This window comes from Xyrauchen texanus, chromosome 40 (assembly GCF_025860055.1).
Source record: "Xyrauchen texanus isolate HMW12.3.18 chromosome 40, RBS_HiC_50CHRs, whole genome shotgun sequence".
Lineage (NCBI taxonomy): Eukaryota > Metazoa > Chordata > Actinopteri > Cypriniformes > Catostomidae > Xyrauchen > Xyrauchen texanus.
This window is the reverse complement of record NC_068315.1, coordinates 2,564,674-2,591,001: the sequence shown is the minus strand read 5'-3', so window position 1 is coordinate 2,591,001 and position 26,328 is coordinate 2,564,674. Positions and strand designations below refer to the sequence as shown.

General features: G+C 41.3%; 1 protein-coding gene across 4 annotated transcripts in view; it reads left to right on the top strand.

The window, feature by feature from the left end:
- c40h10orf90 (chromosome 40 C10orf90 homolog) overlaps positions 1 to 25,741 on the top strand; it is a 46,935-nt gene extending 21,194 nt beyond the window's left edge. For 2 of the 4 annotated variants that reach the window (XM_052112976.1, XM_052112975.1), the window contains exons 3-10: positions 3,271 to 3,344; positions 7,783 to 9,688; positions 11,830 to 11,982; positions 12,128 to 12,276; positions 14,451 to 14,601; positions 16,226 to 16,289; positions 17,340 to 17,460; positions 25,126 to 25,741. In XM_052112976.1, the coding sequence (XP_051968936.1) occupies positions 8,104 to 9,688; positions 11,830 to 11,982; positions 12,128 to 12,276; positions 14,451 to 14,601; positions 16,226 to 16,289; positions 17,340 to 17,460; positions 25,126 to 25,164 (2,262 nt within the window). In that variant the 5' untranslated portion in view covers positions 3,271 to 3,344; positions 7,783 to 8,103 and the 3' untranslated portion in view covers positions 25,165 to 25,741. Of the gene's footprint in view, positions 1 to 3,270; positions 3,345 to 7,782; positions 9,689 to 11,829; positions 11,983 to 12,127; positions 12,277 to 14,450; positions 14,602 to 16,225; positions 16,290 to 17,339; positions 17,461 to 20,227; positions 20,707 to 25,125 lie in introns of those variants that run through there. The other 2 variants (XM_052112977.1, XR_007969241.1) reach the window with 2 other exon arrangements.
- The last annotated feature ends 587 nt before the right edge of the window (positions 25,742 to 26,328 follow it).

Genomic DNA, 26,328 nt, shown 5'->3' with positions numbered 1-26,328 from the left:
CAACAGAACAACAAACCATCTCAGGCTGCATCAACAAAATTCACGATGTGTAGTCTGTATTGTTGATCGAGTGCAGGCAAAGTTACCCACTCACTATATTGATTCAATGAAAGCCACAGCTTGTCATGGGCATGTAAATGTCTTGCGACTAACCTTGGTGTCAATTCTCAGCTTAGCAGGATAAAGCAGTGTGAAGCTCACCTTCTGTTGGTGCAGCAAATTTTTACACTTCACTTGTATTAAACTAGCAAAGTCTGGGAAAGCCATGATGTTATGGTCCTCCCAGCACAACTTGCCTTTATTACTTGCCACCCGTATTCCTCACATTTTATTAGTGCTGTATAAATGTTCGAGATATCCTGACCTAAGTCATGAAGCTCGCTGCTGTCACTATTGACTGGACCCCTGCCATCTTAATCCTGAAAGGCATCTGCCGTGTGCTTTTTAATGTCCCCACAGGCCGACGATTTCAAATATTTTTGACCTCCTTGACTCCCAGCACAATTTAACAAACAAAACTATTACGGTTCTCACTGCTACAATTATTCTTTTAAGCAATATTAACCTAAGTTCGTATGAAGCTTGATCAATTGCATCACGTGACTCCCCAGAAGCAGAGTGTTTTGAGTCAGAATCAGTGTGTTTGGGGACATAAGCAGAGTCTTTGGAGTCCGAGCAGAATGACTGGAGTTCAAGCATAACTTTTGGAGTCAGAGCAGAGCATCTGGAGTCAGTGCAGAAGGTTTGGAGTCAGAGCAGAACGATTGGAGTCCAAGCATACATTTTGGAGTCAGAGCAGAGCGATTGGAGGCCGAGCATATCTTTTGGAGTCATAATCAGTGTTTGGAGTCAGAATCAGAGTGTTTGGAGTCTGAGGGAAAGATTGGAGTCGAAGCATAACTTTTGGAGTCAGAGCAGAGTTTTTTGTGTCTGAATAGAATGACTGGAGTCCAAGTTAGATTTTTGGAGTCAGAGCAGAATGATTTGAGAAGCAGAGAGTTTAGAGACAGAGAAGAGCATTTGGAGTGAACAGGAGAGTTTTAGGAATCGGAGCAGAGCATTTGGAGTCAAAGCAGAGCATTTGGCATCAGAGCAGAGCGTTTGGAGTCAGAGCAGAACGATTGGAGTCAAAGCGTAAATTTTGGAATCAGAACATAGTCTTTGTAGTCTGAGCAGAATTACTTGAGTCAGAGCAGAACGACGGGAATCCAAGCAGAACTTTAGGAGTCAGCAGCAGAGTGTTTTGAGTCGGAAGCAGAGTGTTTGGAGTCCAAGCATAACTTTTGGAGTCAGAGCAGAGCGTTTGAAGTCAGAGCAGAGCATTTGAAGTCAGAACAGAGCATTTGGAGTCAGAGCAGAGCATTTTAGTGAGTTTTAGAGCCATATAAGGGTCTATAGAGTCAGAAGCATTGTTTGGAGTCAAAGCAGATTGTTTGGAGACAGAAGCAAAGTTTTTGCAGTCAGAGCACAACATTTGGAGTCCAAGGAGATCAATTGGAAACTTGTGGAGTGTTTTGAGTCAGAAGCAGAATGTTTGGAGATAGAGCAGAGCATTTGGAGTCAGAGTAAAGTGTTTTAGAGTCAGAGCAGAGCATTTGGACTCAGAGGAGAGCATTTGGAGTCAAAGCAGAGCAATTAGAGACAGAGTAAAGTGTTTTAGAGTCAGAGCAGAGCATTTGGACTCAGAGGAGAGCATTTTGAGTCAGAGCAGAGTGTTTAGAGTCATAATCAGAATGTTTTAGCACCAGAGCAGATTATTTGGTGTCTGAGCAGAACATTTTCAAATCAGAGCAGAGTATGGAGTAAGAGTAAAGTGTTCGGAGTCAGAGCAGAGTGTTTGTAGTATTTGGTTTCTTTTGGCGGTTCTGTTGGCCCTCAGTGCTTTCATCTTCTCTGGGTCCCTGCTGCTTCTGGGATCTTTCCCTCTGTTCTGTCAGCAGGTGTTGGGTTTATAATGATGCTTCCACAGCGTCACTGTAATTACAGAGTTAAGGGCAGGACCAGGGGAGGGAAAGGAGGAGAAGGGCAGTGGTGCAGAAAACACAAGCACTTACTCCCCCATGAGTGTTTATACCAGAAATGATGATAGATGTTTGGAATCTTTCTCTGGCCCTTTCTTACCCACTCCAGATGGTGGTACTCTGACAGGGCAAGAGTGCCATGTTGATCAGCGTGTGTTTGTTTATGTGTGTGTGAAGGCCGTTCTTCTCCCAAAGCATGAAGAAAAATGATTGTTAACACACAAAGAGTGTCTAATGGTCAATGACAGATACATGCTGTCTGTTTCTCAGGATCACACTGTCTTGCCAGATCCCCTGCCTCTTCCTCCCAAGCCGCTCATGAAAAACGGAATATTTTTGCCTTGATTCAAGGGTCCTCCTAGGAAGTTCCTACCCACGAATTCAGATGTCGTAATTATGGGGTGATTTTGATCAGCATATAATGGATGTGTTGGGAAATTTCATATTGCTGTCTTTTTCACTTCCCGACAAAGACAGGAATTGACTATGACAACAAAATTAACATCAATTAGTCTTAGCTTGATATACAGAGACAACTACAGTAAAATAAGGCCATTTTGTAGGTTGCTTTCCCCAAAAAGGTGAACAATGTGACTCTCTGGTTCTAAAAAACATTTCTCTCTATGTTTGAGCATAAACAAATGAATAAATACGACATTGTGCATAAAAATTATGATTCCAACATGACTTAAAGGCAGTATCGAGCTTAACAAACACATGAACACCTGACAGGAGTTTGTGCTGAGCTGCCATTCAAGCTCAAAGCATACTGGGTAAATAGCTGCCTGTCAAGTGTGAGCTGCCAGTGTGAAGCATGATTACCTGCCTAGAAAACAACGGCAAGAAATAGTTCACTTGGCAACTTTAGTGTCTGACAACGCCATGACCAGATCTCCATGGCAACATTGACAGAGAACAATCCATCATGCCGGCATGGTATGGTGGCTGACTGTCTCACATTTGACAGATTCGTATTTCTCTCTCTCTGTCCCTCTCACACCTGTACATACAGTAATACAGGTTAAGTCAGTATATGAAGGCCTCTGTTGACCGAGTAAACAGAAGGAATTGAATACTTATTATAATAGAGGTGTGCCAATACATGCTGCTGTATTTACACCAAACCACATCATAGGCAGAACATCACTGGAGATAAAGCTCGCTCTAGCACAAATGTTGGCAAAATGCACTTCTCACATAGATTGACATGGAGAAACATCTGAAAGTGGACTTTTGTCTCTCTTCGCAGATAGAAAACCAGAACAAAGTGTGAAGACCGTGAAATACTGGAGGACACCTGAAAAGACATCATCTAACCACCAGGTGAGTTTAACATTGACTTGTGGGCCACATAGACGTACCAGCTTTGGTTACACCAGCAGCACCATATGCCTGCAATCAGTGGCGCAGATAGGATTTTTTAACTGGGGGGGACCAAGCTGTCAGCAAATGATTTAAACTCAATTCGTTATTTTGCGTAATTTGGGCTTTAACTAGTGCTCAAGTAGTTACTTTGCCTAATTTGGGCTAATGATTTGCACTAAAAAGCCATTGGGGGATTCTTATTTGAAATCATGGATAAACAACAATGAACAAAGGTAAACTAAGGCCTACCTGATCACCACTAGCAATGCATGATCAGACTGTTATTTGACTAGTATGCCAATCACCTACCAAAACTTCTCATACCATGATTTTTGGAATGTCAGTGTCCGGTCTTTCATCACTTGCTTTTGCAAAACTTTAGGGTCAGGTTGATTTGGCTTTGTATATGTCATTATCATGTCAACATCCTCTCCCTCTGTGTTGCCTCCTGTCCCTCCTTGTTGTTCTGTCCCTGCTTCTTCTGTCTGTAATTCTACTGTCTCTCCTTCCTCATGCTGTCTTTTTCTACTGTGGCTGCCCTCCTGCAGATCCTCACTTGACTGACTAGGGTCTGCCTCACTGTCATCAGAAATTGCCTGCAGGCCAGGAGGATAACATTTTAAATCTTATAATTTCAGTTAACCCTCTATACCGCTATAGAATTTCACAACAATGTGAAATACAACATATTCCTGAGAATTAATGGCTAAAACTACTATTTCAAATGTCTAAGAATAACTCAAAATTTTAAACTTAAGTGTTAATTACAAGTTTTTGCAATTTATAGATTAGAAATATCTTTCAAATGATGTATGACATATTAAGAAATGTTTTTCATAGCCCATAATTTAAGAATCTATATCCTCCGTTGCTCTGTACAATAAAAAAAAACATGATTTCCTGCTATAAGAGGATGTCAAAAGTTTATGTAGGCCTTTATTTGTTGTTTGCATAAACCTTGCACCACACAAATTTACTTATTATAATTATTTTTATAGTGGCTTACACACGACAGTGAACATACCTCAGTCAATTTATACAGTACAATGGGTTAAATGATAAGATAAAATATTATTTCCTGACTGACGATAAATTGTTTGATTTATCCAACCATTCTTTTTATGTTCATTCATTATTTGCCTCTGTCCACTCACCTAAATGCATAGTTATGGTCTCCACATTTTGCTGTGTTTGCTAAGTGCAAAAGCCTTTTTGCCATTGTTGTCAGACTAGCTATTCCCCTTAACAAAGCTAATCTGCCACATCTGGGAAAGTCAACAGCCATAGGATACTTACATCGTTTGGTTTTTGAAAAAACGAGGTGATTGTTTTTTGTCTCTTCATTGCCTTTATGTGGCATTTACAGTCGATTTTTCTCAGTTCAGAAAATCACCGACTCAGCTCAGTCATAGATGGTATATGATCACTATGGTTACCGGTCCGCTCCTACAGGCACGATTAGGAGGCAGCTACCTCCTCATAGGACCCCGGCAACGTCACTCAGGAGTCGTAGCACACACACACACACACACACACACAGAGAGTGTAAACGTCGGTGGCATGATGGCATCGTGTGTTTATTGACAACACAACAGCATGTAGTGAGAATGTGGGTACAAAGTAATGGTGACCGCCGACCGGTGTAGATTATTATTGTGTGTCAGCCTGCGTCTGTCCCGACCCGATTCTGAAGCAGCGGCGGGCCGTAATCCTCTGTTTTACCAACACATTCTCACACCCAACTCATCACATATGGATGCTTCGCCAGGACCCCTTGGCGTCACTTATTGACGCACTGGGTATAGCTTTGGCGTCATTTTTCAACGTGCAGGGTAGTCCGATAGACTTCTATATTGTTAAACTCACCGATGAATGCGGTTAAACTCACCGATGAATGCGGTTGCCTATGAACAGCTAAACCTTTGCTGAGAGGGCACTTTGATATCAGATTGTGAGGGTTTTAAACATAAAAAAAACAGTTGGAGGGCCAGATAAAGATGATCTGGGGCCACCATTATACTAGCCCTGGCATAGATCATTTATTGTAGCCTATTCCTTTTATTTTTATTTATTGCAGTCTCGACTCTCGACCCATTCGCAGCCCAAGACGTCAAATTTCAACGCTACAGGCTCCGGTTCTATTGGACTACCCTGCATGTTGAAAAATGACGCCAAAGGTATACCCAGTGCGTCAATAAGTGACGCCAAGGGGTCCTCGCCACGCGTCCATATGTGACGAGTTGGGTGTGACAATGTGTTGCGATTTTTGTCGCCTTTCGTAGGGATAGTGAGGGCGGGGGACGAATCGGGTCACTATGAATCTGGGGGGGTCATGTCCCCCCCGTCCCTAGTGCCATCTGCGCCCTTGCCTGCAATTAAAGATCTAACTTGACCCTATGCACTTTGTTGCACATTGTTGATCTTAGTGTCATCTTTGAAGAGACTTTATTTTTTGGCTGATGTCACCAAGCCCTCTAATTTTTCAGCCTCTCCAAAAACCTGTCATATGGAGACCACTTTTTCATGATCTAATTAATTCCCAATGGTCAAAATATATACAGTACATACATTTTTCCCATGTTGAGTATCCTGCTTCACTCAGAAATTTGTCAAATTATGGAGGTAAAATACGTTGTGAACAGCATCCATATTGGGATAAATTGCAATACTCATGCAACATGGTATTGACATCTGTGGCAGGGCAGAGGGCGGGGCCGGGTCGTGATCCTACGCACCTGGTCCCGTATTAGGCTAATCAAGCCTCTGAGGTTTAAAGGCCGACTGCAGAGTATCGTGGGGGAGAGAGAGATAATTTACGGACATGTCCGTCATGTGTGTGTTTGTGTCTTCTTTTAAGTTTAACATTAAACTATTATTTCCTACTATAGCAGGAAACCGATAGAGTGCATACTCCAGGTAGGGAAGGAGGTATTGCTCCAAGTGAAGGAGTTCAAGTACCTCGGGGTCTTGTTCACGAGTGAGGGGACAATGGAGCGGGAGGTTAGCCGGAGAATCGGGACAGCGGGGGCAGTATTGCACTCGCTCTATCGCATCGTTGTCACGAAAAGAGAGCTGAGCCGAAAGGCAAAGCTCTCGATCTACCGGTCAATTTTTGTTCCTACCCTCACCTATGGTCATGAAGGCTGGGTCATGACCGAAAGAACTAGGTCGCGAGTACAAGCGGCCGAAATGGGCTTCCTCAGAAGGGTGGCGGGCTTCTCCCTTAGAGATAGGGTGAGGAGCTCAGTCATCCGTGAGGAGCTCGGAGTAGAGTCGCTGCTCCTTTGCGTCGAAAGGAGTCAGTTGAGGTGGTTTGGGCATCTGGTAAGGGTGCCCCCGGGGCGCCTCCCTAGGGAGGTGTTTCAGGCACGTCCAGCTGGGAGGAGGCCTCGGGGAAGACCCAGGATTAGGTGGAGAGATTACATCTCCAAGCTGGCCTGGGAACGCCTCGGGGCCCCCCAGTCAGAGCTGGTTAATGTGGCTCGGGATAGGGAAGTTTGGGGCCCCCTGCTGGAGCAGCTGCCCACACGACCCGACTTCGGATAAGCGGTTGAAGATGGATGGATGGATGGATTAAACTATTATTTATATTATCAAGCTGGTTCTCGCCTCCTCCTTTCCACTGAATACCGTTACACCATCATACTGCAAATTACTTAAAAGAATACAATGTTATTATCATGCTGCATCCAAAAAATACATAAAAATGGTATTGAAATTAGTCAAAATAACCATGGGATTACAATGCCGCCCTTCTAAGGCAAAACAACAGTATCTTTGATATTTTGTCAAAATTGAGTTATGACTGACATTGGGACTTGAGACTATGATCTGTCTAAAATACTGTATTAGACATGTTTGGTTCAACTATGCTCAAATTCAAAGAAAACCGAATGATAATATTTTATTTTTCCACATTTGGCTGGACAATCAAAAAACGCTGAAGCCATTTTTTTCAATGTTGACATGGCTACGACATTGTGGCTTTGTAGAGTGGTATGGTACAATGACTTAAAACGTTATTGTACCATGGGAGTTTCTGGACCAAACAAAAACAACAAAAAAAGTATCTTTATTTGAGTCTTACATTCTGAGCCAGGCTTCCTCAAAGCAAAGCATTTGTGTCAGATTTATAGTCTCCAGTGATCCTTGTGATATAATAAAGAAGTGCCTCGAATTCCAACTTAACTGAAGTAAACTTAATCGCCCTCAAGTTCCCCAACACTGATACAGTTGCTATAGTAACAGTAAAACCTACCAGTTCAGACCCAACCCCAGTTAAATCTGGTTAGAATGACAAAGTGGATTTTGAAAGCATTGTTGTGCATTCAGGAGGCAGAAAGAGCCTCTTTTGTCAACATTCAAGGGGTTTCATGTGATTTCATCTTTGTTTCAGGCTTCAGGATCTGCGAGCTCAGAGGGAGGTAGAAACAGATCACAGTCTTGGAATCCGACAGCCAAATCGACCAGAAAGGTGGACACGGACCAGTCTCAGCATGCTGGACCTCGACCCAACAACTCAGCTTTGACAGATCCCACAAATAGACGCAGTAGTGCACCCGAGTCGTTTTCTCTTAGCATGCCCTCTAGTGGGGACAACGGCTGTGCTCCTAAATACAGCTCTTCAATATCATCCATCACTCTCACTTCAAGGAGGGTCACACGCACTTCTAGTCTCCCTGACACAAGTTGACTGACTCAGAGGTCTCCGAGCCCCATGACAATGATGAGTAAAGATGCCACCGATCCTCCAAATGCCTTCTCTTCACTGGTTATGGCACGAAGAAAAGCCATGGTGGTCAAAATCACTGAACAGCTGAAAAAAAGCAAAACTAGCTCTGATCCAAGCACAACAGGGCGGCCCATCTCCCTGACCCCTAGCTATGACCACGGTTGCAAAGAAAATGACCACCATGTGGTACTGAGAAGAAAAGCAACCATAGTAAAAATGACAGAGCAAAGAGAGCATTTTAGTCACGGACAGCCCTATACATCAAAAACACCAAAATACAGATACAGCTACACTGAGGGAATCTACGGAAAAGATGACAGAACATATGACAGCAACTCTGGAGTTAGTCTGTTAGCTAAAGAAGCTAATGTCGCCATGGCTAATCCCTCATGTTTTAGTCGAGAACAGCCAGATACAACAATGGCAGCAAAATATAGACACAGCTACACTGAGGGACTCCAAAAAACAGACAGCATAAAAAACAGTAATTCTGGAGTTAGCCTGTTAGCTAATGGAGCTAATGGAGCCATGGCTAATCCATCACATTTTTGTAGAGAACAAGCAGATACAACAAAAACAGCAAAATATAGGCGAAGCTACACTGAGGGACTCAACGAAACAGACAGCCTCGCATATGGCAGTAGCTCTGAGGTTAGCCTATTAGCTAATGGAACTAAAGTTGCCATGACTAATCCCTCATGTTTTACTGGAGAACAGTCTGATTCAACAGAAACAGTGAAGCTACACAGACACAGCTGTACTGAAGGACTTAATGGAATAGACGGCATAAAGTACGACTGTAATTCTGGTGTTAGCCTGTTAGGTTATGAAGCTAATGTCCCGTTGGCTAATCCTTTTAGTCGAGAACAGTCCAGTTCATCAAAAACAACCAAGCTACACAGACACAGCTACATTGAGGGACTCAGTGGAACAGATGCCATAAAATACGATTGTAACGCAGGAGTTAGTCTGTTAGCTAATGAAGCGAATGTCCTCCTGGCTAATCCTTCACACTGTAGTCGAGAAGTGTCAGATAAAACAAAAAAAGCTAAATATAGACACAGCTACACTGAGGGACTCGGAATGAATGCAAAACAATACGATAGTAGCTCAGGAGTTAGCCTGTTGGCTAATGAAGCAAACTTGACTAATCCCTCGCCGTCAAATCAAACTTTTACGGTATCTATACAGCCAGGAGAAAACAAGTGGAAGTCTAGCATATCTCTTTACCTCAACAACCCAACAGACAGTAGTACAGTAGAAGAGACCAACAGCGGGAAGTATAAGCTGCCTCGAAGGCCTCTTAGCTGTGATGCTAGCCTTTTTAACCACACAGAGCTTGACGCTATTGCAGTTACACATCCCAAATTACACAACAAGAGCTCTCCTGTTTCCCAGAAGACAAATATTGACCTTGTTAGTTCCAGTAGCAGTGAAGCACGCAGGCATTCTGCCTCCAACAACGATGCAGGGATTCCAGGGAAAGAGGTATTTCAATGGGATCGAACACTTCAACAGAGGGAAGAAACTATTTCTGGAATCAAACCTCTCACTCTAATAAATGTACCAGGTACATGTAAATCCACTCTGGGTATTCAGCAGCACACACACTACAACACTCTGTAGACTAAGTGCTGTGCATGTTCTTTGATGTATAATAGATGCACATTATCATGTGAAAGAGGAGAGGGGAGGTTTTAATTTATGCTTTTCAGAGCAGATACAGTACACGTGTCAACGGTGGACTGTCCTCCAACTGGAAATTTTCTCCTGTCTTTCTTTCTCGGTCTCTTTCTCTCCCTCTGTCTCTCATTTTCTCATCTTTTCATTTTCCCATGGATCTCTTTGCATGCATAATCTATTTCTACCAAGCTTTCAAAACCAGTTTTGAGCTTCTGTGGGGAATTCAGAGCTGCTAAACATGGGGGGAAAATCTGACATCACAATATATGCACACAAACTCATTTACTTAGCTAACTAAATGAGAGCTTTAAAAGTTTTTAACAGCAGTAGGCTATCATGCATTCAAGTCAACATTCAGAATGAAAAACAACTTAAAACTACTACTGGTCTTCACTGTATGATTATAATAACATTTAACATTTAACATTTATGCATTTGGCAGACGCTTTTATCCAAAGCGACTTACTACAGGGACAATCCCCCCGGAGCAACCTGGAGTTAAGTGCCTTGCTGAAGGACACAATGGTGGTGGCTGTGGGGATCAAACCAGTGACCTTCTGATTACAAGATATACGCTTACCCCACTATGCCACCACCACACTAATCAGGGCTGGACTGGTAATCTGGCATTTTCCCAGTGGGCCGACGCACTTTGGGGCCGATCAGGGGCAGACTGGCCATCGGCAGAACCAAATGGGCAGACCGCGATAAGCTAAAATGAGCGTTATGTAGAACGGACCACAAAACGGCACCGCGATATGCAGAAAAAGACAGCGCACCGCCTCCTTGCTCATCAACCTTGGGCTCAACCCCCACTCAACAACTTTTGGGCCTGTTGCTATGTAAAATCCCGGGCCGATTTCTCTTCCCAGTCCAGCCCTGATTATAATAAATTAATACTTATTAAAGCTACTAAAGTTACTCGGTCAAGAGCAGTGAGTGTTTTCTCGTTTTCCAGTTATGGTTGTTTGATTAATATAATGACACACTAGACGGCAGCAGGTCGATTAGCTTACATTTATATGTATAAGTCCGACATTTAAATACAAATCTGCTTTTTTTCTCCGCTTTTTGCGTTCACTTTAGACATCACTCTATGTTTACATGAATACCTCACCAAGACGGTGGAATTTTGAAATGTATTTGACCATTCAGGAGCGCATTAACTCAAGCATTTTGGGAACACGTACGAATGTTCATCACACACACACATACGGCGCCTGTCAATCAAACAGGGCGCAGCTGTTACTAGATCCCTAGCGAATTATAAAATTACACACTCTGGATTATTTTCAACAGTAGAATGATAATATGAACTTTGTAATAAGTGACAAAGGCCTAGCTTATCAGAAATGTAGCTGGCTATTTTTAATTATTGACGTTTCAATCAGTCTACTTGTCCGGTGGGGCAAGTCAAATTCTCTTTAACTTGCCCCTGCAAAAATCTACTTGTCCCGGACGAGCAGACAAGTGTTAATGTCGAGCCCTGTGCACATTACATTTAAAGTACCTGCATTTAATTAAATCTGTGGTTACACTGTTAAACTTACCCCTAACCCTAAGCTTAACACTACGCCAACCCTTACCCTAACCCCTAACCCTAATTCTGCTTTTACACCTACCAATACAGTACCTCAACCTTAATAGCAGCAAATGTGAATCTTGTGAATCACAATAAATACATTGTATTGTGTATTTGAATGTAAGTATATTAGGTTAGGTCAGTGGGACCAAGAAAACACGTCCAGGTCACCTTTCACCCCAAATCGAGAGGAAAAAAAACAGGATTTACATTTGAAATAAAACAAAGATTTCGCCTATTTTTAGGACCATTAAGATTTCTTCTACTGTTACGTTAATTTCATAAACATAAGTCACATATTCCCTCCACCCATTTGTTTTTTTGTGTGCAAAATGTCTTATTTCTTTCTATTGATTTTAGGGTAAATATGACCCGAACCTGTTCTTGACGGTTTCATCCAAATAACACCAGACTCTGAGGATGACATACACTCTCTTTGTTCTTAGATAACTCGCCTCATCTCAACGCAGATGCTATTTTGGCCTTAAACGCTGCTGCAATTATCGCTAACATAAAGCTGCAGGCCCAGCAAAGACAAGGAGTACAGCGTCTCAATTCTTCTCCAGAGCAAAGACAAATTACATTAAACACAACAGCAGGTATACAAACCATGATCTCTGAATTTATATTTTTGGGTGAACTATCCCTTTAAGACTTGACTAGTTTGTATTAGGGCAACGCAACACTCAGAGGTCAGTTGTAGTTTTCCACAGTGTGTAAAATGATTATATTTGTCTTTAACAGATGATAGAGGGGTCAAGGAAGACAGCTATCCCTCTCCTGACCCTGATGAAAAGACTGAAACACCTTCTAGGTGTACACATGCTGAGTTTGTCCCATTTGAGTCTCAAGATGCCACTCTGGAAACTTCTCCTGCTCAGCTTTCACTGAGAGTGAGTTATTTTGATCATAATATAATCCATTATATTAAGAATAATCCATCCAATAAGATACTGATTTATCGCAGAGGATTTTTTGTTTTAACATTCAAAAGTTTGGAACAATTTTTGTTCTTAAAAAAAAACCCTGGATACATTGAAATTGATCAAAAACACTGCCATAAATTTACTTTAAAATTCAATAATTACCTGTGATGTCAAAGCCCCATTTTAAGCTCCAGTCTACTAAGAAATTAATGCACATAATCCTTAAGAAATCATGCTAATGTGCTATTGTGGTAACAATTAAGGAAAGGAAAAATCTGGGGCCAGCTTGACAAAACAAAAGACATTTATGTTGCACCTTTCAGTCGCACACAAAAAGACACCGCTTTTCAGCAGGACACTAAAGGTTTGTTTTTCAGCATCCATCACACTGACATGCAGACACAAGCACACAGACAGCTTTGTGCGCCTCCCTCTCTCCCATCTGCTGCTGTCTCATCTCCTTAAATACTCCCGCTGCCCCTCACTGGAACACGAGGCCGGCGTGGCACACAGGTGGACCTCATTCACCACTTATCTTCCCGACCTCGCTCTGCCCAGATGCTGCTCGGCCTCGCCCTGCTCACCACATCCCCCACCTGCCATTGGTCAAACAATAAGCTAACCAATGGCGTGAGTTGGGGGTTTTTAACCTTAGTGGTTTTCAAAGCACTTTACACTGCATCTAATTCATCCATTCTCATGCACTTTCACACACCAATTATGGCAGAGCTGCCATGCAAGGCGCTAGCCTGCCATTGGGAGCAACTTGGGGTTCAGTGTCTTGCCCAAGGAGACTTCGGCATGTGGAGTCATGTGGGCCGTGAATCAAACCACCAACCTTTCAATTAGTGGCCGACACGCTCTACCACCTGAGCCAAAGCCACCCCATAACGCCATAATGTTGGCTCAAATCAAACAGAGGAATTTTCATAGCGCCAATGAGTTTTCAAGCAATCAAACCTCTAAATGACTTAATTCTAGTTGTCTCTGCATATTAAGCTGGTATAGAAGAAAGCAATCTAACACCCTTCAGCTTTAATTTCACCAGGATTCTCCAGCAAAACGTAGAAAGTGGCACGTTAAACTCAGTTTGCAAAAATGTAGTTATAGTAATGTTCATTATACGAGACTATGGAGTGGTGGCGTAGTGGGCTAAAGCACTGAACTGGTAATCAGAAGGTTGCTGGTTCGATCCCCACAGCCACCACTATTGTGACCTTGAGCAAGGCACTTAACTCCAGGTTGCTCCGGGGGAATTTTCCCTGTAATAAGTGCACTGTAAGTCGCTTTGGATAAAAGCATCTGCCAAATGCATAAATGTAAAATGTTTAATTAAGGTTTAATTAAGTCCCTTAAAAGGGATAGCTCACCCAAAAATTAAAATCCTCTCATCATTTACTCATCCTCATACCATCCCAGATGGGTATGACTTTCTCTCTTCTGCTGAACACAAACAAAGACAATGCAAGTGAATGGTGACCAGACGTTTGTAGCTCCAAAGGAAACATAAAAGTAATCCATATGATTCCAGTAGTTAAATCTATATCTTCCGAAGCGTTACAGTAGTGGTTGAGAAACAGTCCCTTTTTATTCTAAATCTCCACTTTAAAACTTTCACTGTCAGATGTGAAAGTAAAACTAAACAGGAAACACATGTGACTTTCAGAAGTAAAAGTGAAAGTGGAGATTTAGAGTAAAATGGACTTAAATATTGATCTGTTTCCCACCCACACCTATAATATCGCTTGGATAAAACCACTGGAGTCGTATGGATTACTTCTATGTTTCCTTTATGTGCTTTTTGGACCTTCTGAGTTCTGATCACTATTCACTTCCTACAGTACACATCTGAACTGATATGGCATGATGGTGAGTAAATGATGAGAGAATTTGTAGATTTTTGGGTGAACTATCCCTTTAAATGACATTCATAAAACAACCATTTCTCCCGAAGTTTTTCTCCCACTAACATCTTCTGAAGTTTTTGCATGTGTCTTCCATAAGCGCGTGTCTTCCGTTCCAGTGCATTTAGTTAGGGTAAGGGTTAGCACCATGATGGGGTGGTCTTAGGGATCATTTGCCCATCATAGCACCCCCTAGATATATAACCCTGGATACACATATGCTGCTAATCTGTTTAGGAGGCTTTAGCCAACAGACGGCCTGATTTCATCCAGCGCTCACAGGCTAGAGTTCGAGCCCTGGAGAGGAGGTCGCAGGAGAGGCAGGTGCTGCAGAAACCTCACAGCTCACCCCAGAGGCCTGAGCCTGCCTGCATCCAGCAACAGGAAGGTATGCGGTGCATACAATCAATGGCACGATATCAGCTGTTGAAGGATCATGACAGTTATGCACACAGAGACAAACAAAGACGAAATGATCAACTCTTTCATGTCCTCAATATTCAGACAGACTCTGTTTATTAACAAAACATGTGAACATTAGAGAACATGTCAGAGCCTGTTAAATCAGTGCTTTACTTTTAAGACAAATGGACTTGCTGTGTTTTAGCGCCCACACCTGGATGTTTGAATAATAAAACTACATTACTGGAGCTCCTGAGAACATGTGGGATGCTGTAAGTTTAGGTGGATTTGTAATATTTATAGGAATAGTTCAGCCCCCAATTTTTTTTTTTTCACTATTTAATCATCCTCATGTCATTCAGAACCCAAAACGAGACAGTTTGAACAAGGCTCCCACTGCACTATTACTTTAAAAGGGTTAGTTCATCCAAAAACGAAATATCAGTCATTATTTAGTCACCCTTGTGTCATTCTAAACCAGTTTGACTTTCTGTCTTTTTTTAAATGTGGACCCTGCTCTTTCCATACAATGAAAGTGAATGGTGACTGAGACTGTCGATCCCTAACATTCTGCATCTCATCATTTTGTATTCCTGTGAAGAAAGAAAGTCATGCAGGTTTGGAACGACATGAGGGTGAGTATACAGTTTGGTGACAGAATTGACCCTACACTAAGCTCCGCCCCTCTTGGCTACCGTTGCTCGCTCTGACAAGTTCTGCAGAACTTCTAATAGGAACGAATGGGAGATGGACGTGAACGGCATTGTTTTTGGCCAAATATTCTCATAAACGGAATTGGTAATATTCTTGTGTGGGCTGGAATGAAGAGCGACATTTTAAAGCAGATTTATCTGATATTATTGCCCAAGAAATTGTTAAATGACTCTGTAATTTGATTGAAAACTATGGAGACTGAATTGAAGCACATTATCATCATCATCACTTAAAGAAAACGTGTAATTTGGTGGCAATTACACACTCAATAACATTAGTGTAAGTGAACAGAACTGCTCATAACGTCTCATAACACACTCACTATGATGCTGTGAACTCGCTATTAAGTGTTGCCTTTACTAAGACCTAAATCAATGACAAATGACGAAATAAAATCATCATAAAAGTAGTCCACCTGACACATTTCATTTGTAGACTTATTTGCTCTGCAAATGCAAACTGGCACACAGTTTCCACTTCCACCTGTCTCAAAAGCCTCTGATGTTTGGCGTCAATGACATCACACCTGGCGTGGCGTGTCTAAAGGTGTCATACTTGTAGAAAGTCATACAGAAAGAATCTAAGAATGGACAGTCAAGCCTTTTTCTGCAACATTGATAAGCATCAGTCAGTCAGTTTTATTATTATAATTATAACCTATTATTGTAATGCTGTCATCATTTACTCACCCTCATGTTGTTCCAAACCCGTATGACTTTCTTCTTCTGTTAAACAAAAATAGGAGATATATGTGTCACGTTGAATGCTCTTCAAAATCTAAATTATGACATGTTTTTTTCTTTTAGGGTGAAAACTTTAACTTTACATGCATGTGCGTGTGTTTGTGTGTTGTGTGTGTGTGTGTGTGTGTGTGTGTGTGTATGTGTTTTTGGCAGATAGCCTTTTGAAATCAAAAAACAGAGGCTTCATTGGAAAGGGACTACAGGTGCGGACAATGAGGTAAAACTACATGCCCATTCCTGCTTTTGACAAAACACCTTATCTGAACACCTTCCACACACACACACACACACACACACACACACACACACACACACACACACACACACACACACTCATGTATCAGTTCCATCTCTATTGAACGTGTTCTGTGTGGCTGCAGGTTTTCGCCGGTTTGATTGTACCTCTCATGGCTTGTTTGTTCTGCTGCTGCTGAATAAAAGCTTGTGATTAGATCTGGTCTCACGGTGCTTCTGAATTAAACCTCCCTGATGTTCTGCTGGATGGATTCTGCACAAATGAGCAGCCATACGTTTGATTTACTCTATAAAGCTGCGGATGTGTGTGTGTTACACGGGCGTGTGACTCTCAAAAAATGTCCTGGTCAATTTTAACCCCAAATCAATGTGAAAAATATGAAATTATGTTTTGCATTTAGGACCATCTTACAGTAATAGCTCTAAGAAAAGGTGCCTAATTTTCAATATGCAAAATGTATATATCTTAGATTTTATTAAGAAACATACAGTACATATACAATATATAAGATCAATATATTTAATTGGTGCTTTGGTAATATGAAAAGTACATTACAAGTAAAAGTATTTGTTTTCTTTGATTTAAAATTAAAAAAATAGGAGCAGGAGTTTCTTTTCTATTCTCTTGATTATTTAATAATTCTGACTATTATAAGGGCGGCTGTGGATCAGGTGGTAGAGTAGGTTAGCCGCTAATCACAGGGTTAGTGGTTCGATTCCCGGCCCACATGACTCCACATGCTGAAGTGTCCTTGGGCAAGACACTGAACCCCAAGTTACTCCCAATGGCAGGCTGGCGCCTTGTATGGTAGCTCTGCCGTCATTGGTGTGTGAATGTGTGTGTGAGACACAGTGTAAAGTGCTTTGAATACCGCTAAGGTTAAAAAGGCGCTATATAAGTGCAGACCATTTATTCCGATAGACTTATTCAGTCTAATGTAGTTTTATGAACTTTGCCTTTGTGACATGCTGGTCATAAGAAAGCAAACTAACCCTGAGCTTCAATTGTCAGGAATTATAACAAGCTTCCTGAAGTGAGAAAAAAGAAAGAGGAAGAGAAAAGGAAAAAGGAAGAGGAGAAAAGGAAACTGACATCTCAGACCAACAGGCTTCGGGCAGAACTCTTTAAAAAGGTACAAGTTTATTTTGCAGATGTTACTCTCTTAGATCTAGAGAATGAATGGAGCTCTTAGTCATGCTTTGTTTACAAAAAAAAAAAAAAAAACACTTTTTAAAAGTTTATTATTTGATAATACCAAATATCAAAATGTTTGTTTCTCCTAAAATTCCTTAGAAAGAAAAATAGACATAAATGAGACACTTGTTGACACAGTAACAATATAGATATATATACAATTAATTTTTATATTATTGCTGAAATAATTAGGTCTTGGAAGAATTTGATGAGAAATATTTGTTAATTTTAAATTTAATTTAAAGTACCTTTCATTTATATAATATAATTAATCAACAGGAATTACAAACTTTCTTGTCTTTGATCAAACCCAGAGTACAATATCTGTAACATACATTTATATTTTTCTGTGACATAAAATGTAATAAATAATATAAATTGTACAAATTCACATTCTCCCGAGGGTTTGCTCTTCACTAACTAACATCTTCTGATGTTTTTGCATGTGTCTTCCAGTTAGTCAGTTTTATTATTATAATTATAATTATAACCTATTATTGTAATTCTGTCATCATTTACTCACACTTATGTTGTTCCAAACCCATATGACTTTCCTCTTCTGTTAAACACAAAAAGGAGATATATATTCAAACTGGTGTGATGTCATGTTGAACGTTCTTCGGAATGACATATATCAAATGTACAAATGTATGTATATATATATATATACACAATAGTTAATTCTGGTCCTCGAATCTGATTGGACGAGACACGTTCCATGAGCACTGATGGTCGGACGTTTCACTGTGTGTGTATCACTCCGCTTGAGTTTGTGCCGTTCTAAACTCTAAACCGTGTAAGAGTAGTGCATATGTGTTAAGTGCTACTGTATGTGTCTCCTTTTAAATGTATTTTTTTTTACATTACATATGTTAGCCAGCAGGTGGTGGCAAAAGATAGTTTTTATGTGTAATATGAGCCAGTTAGGTGATGTGAAGTGATCCGCGTCATTCATTGTTTACATACAGCAGCCCTTGTATTACTACTACACTACTAAAGCTAGGAAATAGCTCTAAACGGCTTTAAACGAACAACTTCAGCATTAAGGCTCATCACAGAGACACAACAGACTGATTGATTACACAATGGGTGCTGTTTAAAATAGTGGAGGACATTGCGGTTTCTATAGTGATGAACTCTTGCGAACCGGCTACCGCGAAATTGGGAGAAATACCCCCGCTTGAACGGCTATTTTTCCACTGAGGAAGCTGATCTTCAGAAAGCTGATCGCACATGCTCCAGGTACAAAGGTAAGCTTTGCTGATGACCCCAGAATTTTTAAAGATTACATCTATATCAGTTGAGTGACACATTCAAAGTCATAATGTGAATATATAACTTAATATTTCTAAATAGCAGGATTTTTTTTTAAATACAGCCATGTCATAATTATTCAACTCCTATTGCATGTAGCTGTTTCTTAAATAAATAAGGCTAGTTAAAAACAAAATTAAGCCATCACTCTTCAATGGCACTTAGTAAAAATGTATTTCTATGCAAAAATGCTATTAAATATAAGCCATCACAAGAGCTAATAGAGGAGATTATTTAATTACACAATAAAGGTCATGGCTCAAAGTACATTTCCAAGGTACTTCAATTTCCAACAGACAAAGTTCGTAGCACCATTCATACATTCATATAACAGCAACCTTCTTGGGGTGTGGAAGAAAGCAAAACTTCACCAAGGGAAATGCTGACTTGAATATTCAAGAAGGAATTTGGAGAGACCTGTGGAGTCCTGGAAGAAGGTTTAATGGACGTATGACACTAAACTGAAAATGAGTTTTAGACTCATGGGTCAGCAGTACATCTGGAGTAAGATGACAAGGTGATGACAAGAACGACACCATCCCCACAGTCAAGCATGGAGGTGGGTCAGTCCTGTTTTGGGGGTGTTTGGCAGCTGCAGGAAACAGCTAGCCTGACTATGTGACTGACGCCATGGATTCTTCAGCAAAAATCTTGGCATGAAAAATGTGATGCCTTCAGTGTGTAAATTGAAGCTCAGTGATCACTGGACTTCCCGCAAGACAATAACACCAAGGATACATTCAAGTTGTCCAAAATGTGGTTCAGGGATGGATCGTGGACTGTTCTTGAATAGCTCTTTCAGTCCTGAAAAGAGGACTGGAAGCTTTTGCTCATGAGAAATGTTTAAAATTGTAATAGAGAGGTGTCCGAAGCCTGAGAGCACTTACCTGAAACATGTATTTGATGTTATTAAGAGTAAAGGATGCTCTACAGATGACTGACAAATAGATGTGGGATATTTTGAGTGACACATTTTTTATTTAACTGATTCACTGAAGTAAATCCGAATGAATTGATTGACTAAAAATGAATCAAACTTTGCAATTCTACTTTCCATGCTAAGAATGAACTTTGAGAAGATCCATTTGAAGGGTTGCTCAGGATTGTTGTCCACCAGATGAGCTCATATTGAAAAATCGGCTTGACAAGGAGGAGGGCGTGGCCGGGATGTGATGATGCATGGCCGGCGCATGAATCAGCTGATCAGCAGGGGAGCGAGATAAAGGGGACCTGGAGATGCCAGTTCAAGAGAGAGATGCATGCAGCCGCACTGCATGTGTGTCTGTGTCCTTATGTTTTATGTTGTTTCAAGTTCAGTTATATAATTATATATATGTTTACTGTTCAGCCGGTTCTCGCCTCCTCTTTTTGCCCACCTTTACCTGTTACAGTGGTGCCGAAATCCCGGGAGGGAGTAGGGATGCGCTGGCACGGAGTCCTCACCTCTGCTATCTGCCTGGGGATGGAGAGGTCGCTGCCGGCCGCCGAGAGCCAGAGGAACTGCTACCGTCTGCCAAAGAAGAGGAGGAGTGGTCCGTCCGCCAGGAGCCAGAGGACTTGCTACCATCCACGGGGGGAGGAGCGAGTTGGCGTCCACCAGAGGGCGGAGGAGCGGTTGAGGACTGTGTAACAGCGTGTCTGGGAGCTGGCGAGCAAGTTCTTCTCTCTCTCTCTCTCTCACTCCCATCTCTCTCTCTCTCTATGTGTCTCCGCTTGCCTTTCCCTCTCCCCATGCCTCCCCTCGTCTCTCCCCCAGGTTCGCAGAATGGCCGGCAGGGCAGTGTCTCCCCTCCAGAGATGGGAGGGGAGTTGGTCAGACCGGTGGCACACTGGCCTGAATTGGGCGGGGGAGGAGTGTGATGAGCACGAGGGTGTAGCCAGGCTGTGATGATGCACGGCCAGCACTGAATCGGCTGATCAGTGAGAAAGCGAGATAAAGGGGAGCCGGAGGCACCTGTTCAAGAGAGAGAGATGCACGTGGCCGACTATATGTGACTATATAATAATAGTCACACATATTTTCATACATATAAATTACAGCATTTGTTAATGTTAGTAAATTAAAACTGTTATTTGTTTATTGTTCATTCATGTTAGTTCAAAGTTAATTAAATATTCATTTAAACAATGTGCTAATATACGTTTAAATTAACATGCTCTAAAAGTGTTGTACTATTACTATTTCATGTTTACAAATTTTTAGAATCAATGTTAACAAATGGAACTTTATTGTAAAGTGTTACTTGTTGTATTTATGATGTTGTATTTCTGATATCATGATTAAAAAGATCAAGGGACATGGGGCCTGGGTAGCTCAGCGAGTATTGATGCTGACTACCACCCCTGGAGTCAAGAGTTTGAATCGAGGGCGTGCTGAGTGACCCCTGCCAGGTCTCCTTAGCAACCAAATTGGTCCGGTTGCTAGGGAGGGTAGAGTCACATGGGGTAACCTCCTTGTGGTTGCCATAAAGCGTGGTTCTCACTCTCGGTGTGGCACATGGTGAGCTGTGTGTGGATGCCGTGGTGAACAGCTTTAAGCCTCCACATGCACTACGTCTACGCGGTAAGGTGCGACGATTGACGGCCTCAGACGCGGAAGCAACTGACGTTCGTTCCCCACCACCCGGATTGAGGCAAGTCACTATGCCACCATGAGGACTTAGAGAGTATTGGGAATTGGGGAGAAAAGGGGAGAAAAAAGTCAAGGGACATGGGAATTTAATACTGATCTAAGAGCAGATACTGAGTAGGAAAGACTAAAAATTCGTACTCAAACTCACAGCGTACTCCATTAGTAATCATTACTTCAGGGGCATGTGTGCTTTCTCTAGGTGTGTCGGATTGAATTTTTGAGTCAGCGTTAACCGGCTCAACAAATTAGATTAATTCCCAGCATTAATCCTGAATGTGACGTTTTTCCAATATGCGCTTTCCAGGTGTTCAGTTATCTTAAGAAAGTTCCCTTAATTTTATTGGACTTGAAAGGACGCCTTCTCTAAACCAATTCCACCTCTTAAGCAGTCTGATCGATATAGGTAATATATTTTATTCCTAAACACCTCTTACTTGGGATCCAATTATAGTCTGTCCCCTGAAGGAGAGCTGTGGGTGATTTAGATTTTCCATAATTAGATTTTCTCACATTTTCTGTCAGAAAACACACATAGGTTCTTCTCATCATCCTAACCCTAACGCATCACACTGAAAACGACATATTATTTGTCAATCTGTGATGCTATTTTGAAAGGTCCTCAGTTTTCTGAGCGCTTGAAGAAAGAGTTCCTAAAACCCAAATCCGTCAGGGTCAATCCAGTGTCATGAGCGCTAATGGGAGGATGACCTTTGACCGACATGAGTAATTATTACACTGAGAGGGGTGAGCCGTGTCACACTCTATCTGTGGACATATTAGTCTCCCATTTAGTGTTTGGATATAATGACTCTCTGCTACCTGATGACATCCAGGGGTTAATTAAAAAAAATGAGGTCCTGATTAACGTGAAACATATTGGATATGAAACAAAATGAAGTGCAAGTGTGTGAGTGTATGTGTGTGTGTGTGTGTGTGAGTGTGTGTGAGTGTGTGTGTGAGTGTATGTGTGTGTGTGTGTGTGTGTGTGAGTGTGTGTGTATGTGTGTGTGTGTGTGTGTGAATGTGAGTGTGAGTGTGCGCAAACATTTTTGTTAGAGAATACAAAACTTGCTTCCCTGTCCTCAAAGGTCTTGTCCACACTAACACATTTTCGTTTGAAAACGCATATTTTTCTCTCCGTTTTGGCCTTCCGTCCCCACTGAGATGTCACGTGATCTATCCAACCAAAACAATCAAGATTGCGGCCCGTGTTAGAGCGCCACTGTTGTACTTGATACTCACTTTGATAGCGTTGTTAAAAAATAAATGTCACTTTGTACAACCTTCACATTGCGTTCCTTCAAAGGCGAAGGGAAGTTTACTCGGAATTGGTGTCCGGCGACGGAACACGAGGACAATTGCGTTTCAGACCGCACATGCAGCGGGGATTTTACGCATGCGCAGTGACACGATTTACGCGTTTTCATATTTTTAAGTGTGGACGAGCAGCTTCTGGAAAACGCTTGAAAACGTTAGTGTGGACGGAGTGACAAGTGACAAATGACAGTAACGGTTCTAGCTTGTTTGGCGCCCTGGGCGAAACCCGCTTCAACATGCCCCCAAAGTTGTTCTAAATGCCACCCCCGCAAGATACCGCCCTGGGCTCCATTGTCACCCACGCCTAAATTCGCCACTGCCAATTGATAAACGAAAACCTTTGTATAAACAGCAATATTTACCAAAATGGCATTTTACTTCAAAAATGATGTGGTTGGGCATCTGCTAAATGCTTCAGTCTAATGTGCTTTCTGGGAACTTCTGGTAACACTTTTAAGAGAAGAGAAGGAAAAATGTAATTCAGTGGCTCATTGAAGAGACTTGAATTGGTATGCTTAAAGGTGCTCTCAGTACGTCATCTCGAAATGACACTGACACCTAAGCGCATGGGTGCAGCATCATTCAAACGCAATCGTTTTTTTAGTTAAATACGCCATTGTAGAAAATCACTATTCACAGTCAGCCATGATTAATTGAATCCACGAAAGGGAAAGTGTCCAATAACTGAGCGGTTATTGAAATTATACAAGTAGTATTCGGCTGGTCATGCGATTCTAACATGGCTGCACCCATGAGGGGACCCTCTATAGCTTTTACAATTCATTTATTTGTGAGTATTACTTTTTTAATTAGGAAAAATTCCCGAGTGCACCTTTAAAATGAATTTCACTTAAAAATGATGAGATTCTGCAATAAATGACAATTGAAAACATCCATGTGTAGGGTTGCTGAGGATCTATGCCCACCAGATGTCACTATAGATCAGCATTTCAGTGTCTGACACTAGAACAAACACTTACAGAGACAACTTTTGGCACATAAATGTGTGATAGTGTTCTGGAAGTCAATTGTTAGTCCTATCAACTCTTTCAACAGTTTAATCACAAACACCAACATCAAACATTAGTGCATGTTTAAATTCCAACTATTTGATTTGTGAATAAAACATTAAATATATGTGTTATGCATTGTTCTGGACATCATTTGGCAATGGTATCTCTTATCTTCCCATTCATTCCTGGAATCTATTTTGAGGTAGAAAGCGGGACGCAGAATTTGAATGTAAAAAAATTATTCTATGTAATTCAGATTTTTGTGTAGATGCTTTTATTATCATATCTGTCAGTATGAATTACCCATAAACATGCATTCTTTCCAGATAATGTATATGATTAATAATCATAATGGAGCCAAATTACACAAATCAAACGTTAAAGATGGATGAAGTATGTTTTGCCTGCTTTTAATGTAGAGACAGATCAGTTCAGAATGATGAAAGTCTACCTATCGGGGAAAACATCGGCATAATTAGTCAAAATGCATCATGTAATTACTTTTGACTTAAAAACTTGTGTCTGACTGATATAATTCCCTTGTTGTGTGACTGTGTTGAATGTTCTTTGAATCCAGTAAATTCGTGCAACTCAGTAATATCTTTCCAATTCAATTTCTGCATCCTGTAGGGACTGAAAGGGAGCTCGTTCTTAAATTCTGAATGTTTCCAGACACTAAAAAGACATTGGAAAATGTTCATTGTGTGATGTTTGAATGCTCTGGTTGGCAGTGCTCGAAAGAGCTTCATTGTGTTGTGTGTGTGTGTGTGTGTGTGTGTGTGTGTGTGTGTGTGTGTGTGCGTGTGTGTTTATAGAGCCACTGTTCTCAGATTGAACACCCCTCCACTGCCAATGATAACACACATGCATGCACGCATATACACCCACAGTTACAGACAATAATATGCATTGCCACTCAATAAGTGTGAATTTTCCCATGGTATGTCTCTTTCTGTCTCACTCTGAATTTATATATAACATAATGTTTAGCATAGAATTAATTGTGAAGTGTTACCTTCGCTGTCTCCAACCGAGAGTGGTGGTGGCGTAGTGGGCTAAAGCACATAACTGGTAAGCAGAAGGTTGCTGGTTCGAGCCCCACAGCCACCACTATTGGGTCCTTGAGCAAGGCACTTAACTCCAGGTTGCTCCGGAGGGATTGTCCCTGTAATAAGTGCACTGTAAGTCGCTTTGGATAAAAGCGTCTGCCAAATGCATAAATGTAAATGTCCAAACATCTCTTATTCTTGGAGTCCACTGCATGCGTGTAATAAACCTGCCCAAAGAATTGTCAGTATGTGACTGTTTTAATTTTGTCGTTTTACAGAAACTTTTGGACCAGATTTTACGGAGAGGAAATCACTGACACCGTCTTGGACTCGAGTTTCTCTTCACACTGCAGTTCTCATGGCGGCCCTTGAAAAATATGAAATGACGGCAGTTATAAATGAAAATGTAAAATATTTCTGTCCAATATGAATGTGATTTTAACATGGAATATCCTTCCTGTGGGTCTAGATTACATATTCTCTGTGTACTCATATAAATAGTTTTATGTGGCTCATTGTATTTACGGCACCTGGTGAAATAAACACTAGAGGCACTACAACAACTATGATTTTTTTTTCTTTGCAATTTCACTCAAATCACAATTAAAACATCAGTTGATCAGTTCAGAAACACTCTGATCCTCACACAATGCTATCTTATGACACCTAAACACTTTTATTATAGTGCATGACTTGTAAGGAGATCAAGTCTGATCAAATTGTGCGGTAGCTCAACTGAGAGACCGTTGCACTTGCAATGCAAAGGACCGGGGTACGAGTACTTAAGAGCATGCAAGTCGAAAGTGTCATAGTAGCGACACAAAATGACGAGTTTGCTTCAATTGCGTTTTTCATGTCACGTTTGCTTTATAGGACACTAGCGGTTTGGTTTAGGGTAGGATTGTTGGTTTTGTTCATTTAAAACTGTATAAAGCGTTAAAGCATTAAAGTATGTAACTTTGCCAGTGTTAAAATACTTTCTTCTATCCAAGCTTAATATGCAGAGACAACTATTATTAGTAAGTATGGTCTTTCTATGGTGCTTTGAAAATTGCTCTGTTTTGAGAGACCCACTTAGACCCGCTTAGACCCGCATCAGCAACGTTACTCAACCAATGGCATGAGCTGGGAGCGGGACTATCTATTTGTTTGACAAAGTTTATTTTTGCAATTCAGTTTGGTGGCGCTAGTGCCGCAGAAGCTATAAGCCTAAATACCTCATCTGTTTGGGAGAATATTTAACTTATATTTTTTACTTTTAGCACCACTCAATGGATGTTCCACCTCGGAAATGTCATGATATGTGTAAGGAACCATGTAATGTGATTTTTCAAAAATGTTGAAATGGGTCATTTTCATGAGATCAGGCTGAATTGTCCTCAGGTGACCCTTGAAATTGCATAACGATATACACCGATCAGCCACAAAATTAAAACCACCTGCCTAATATTGTGTAGGTCCCCCTCGTGCCGCCAAAACAG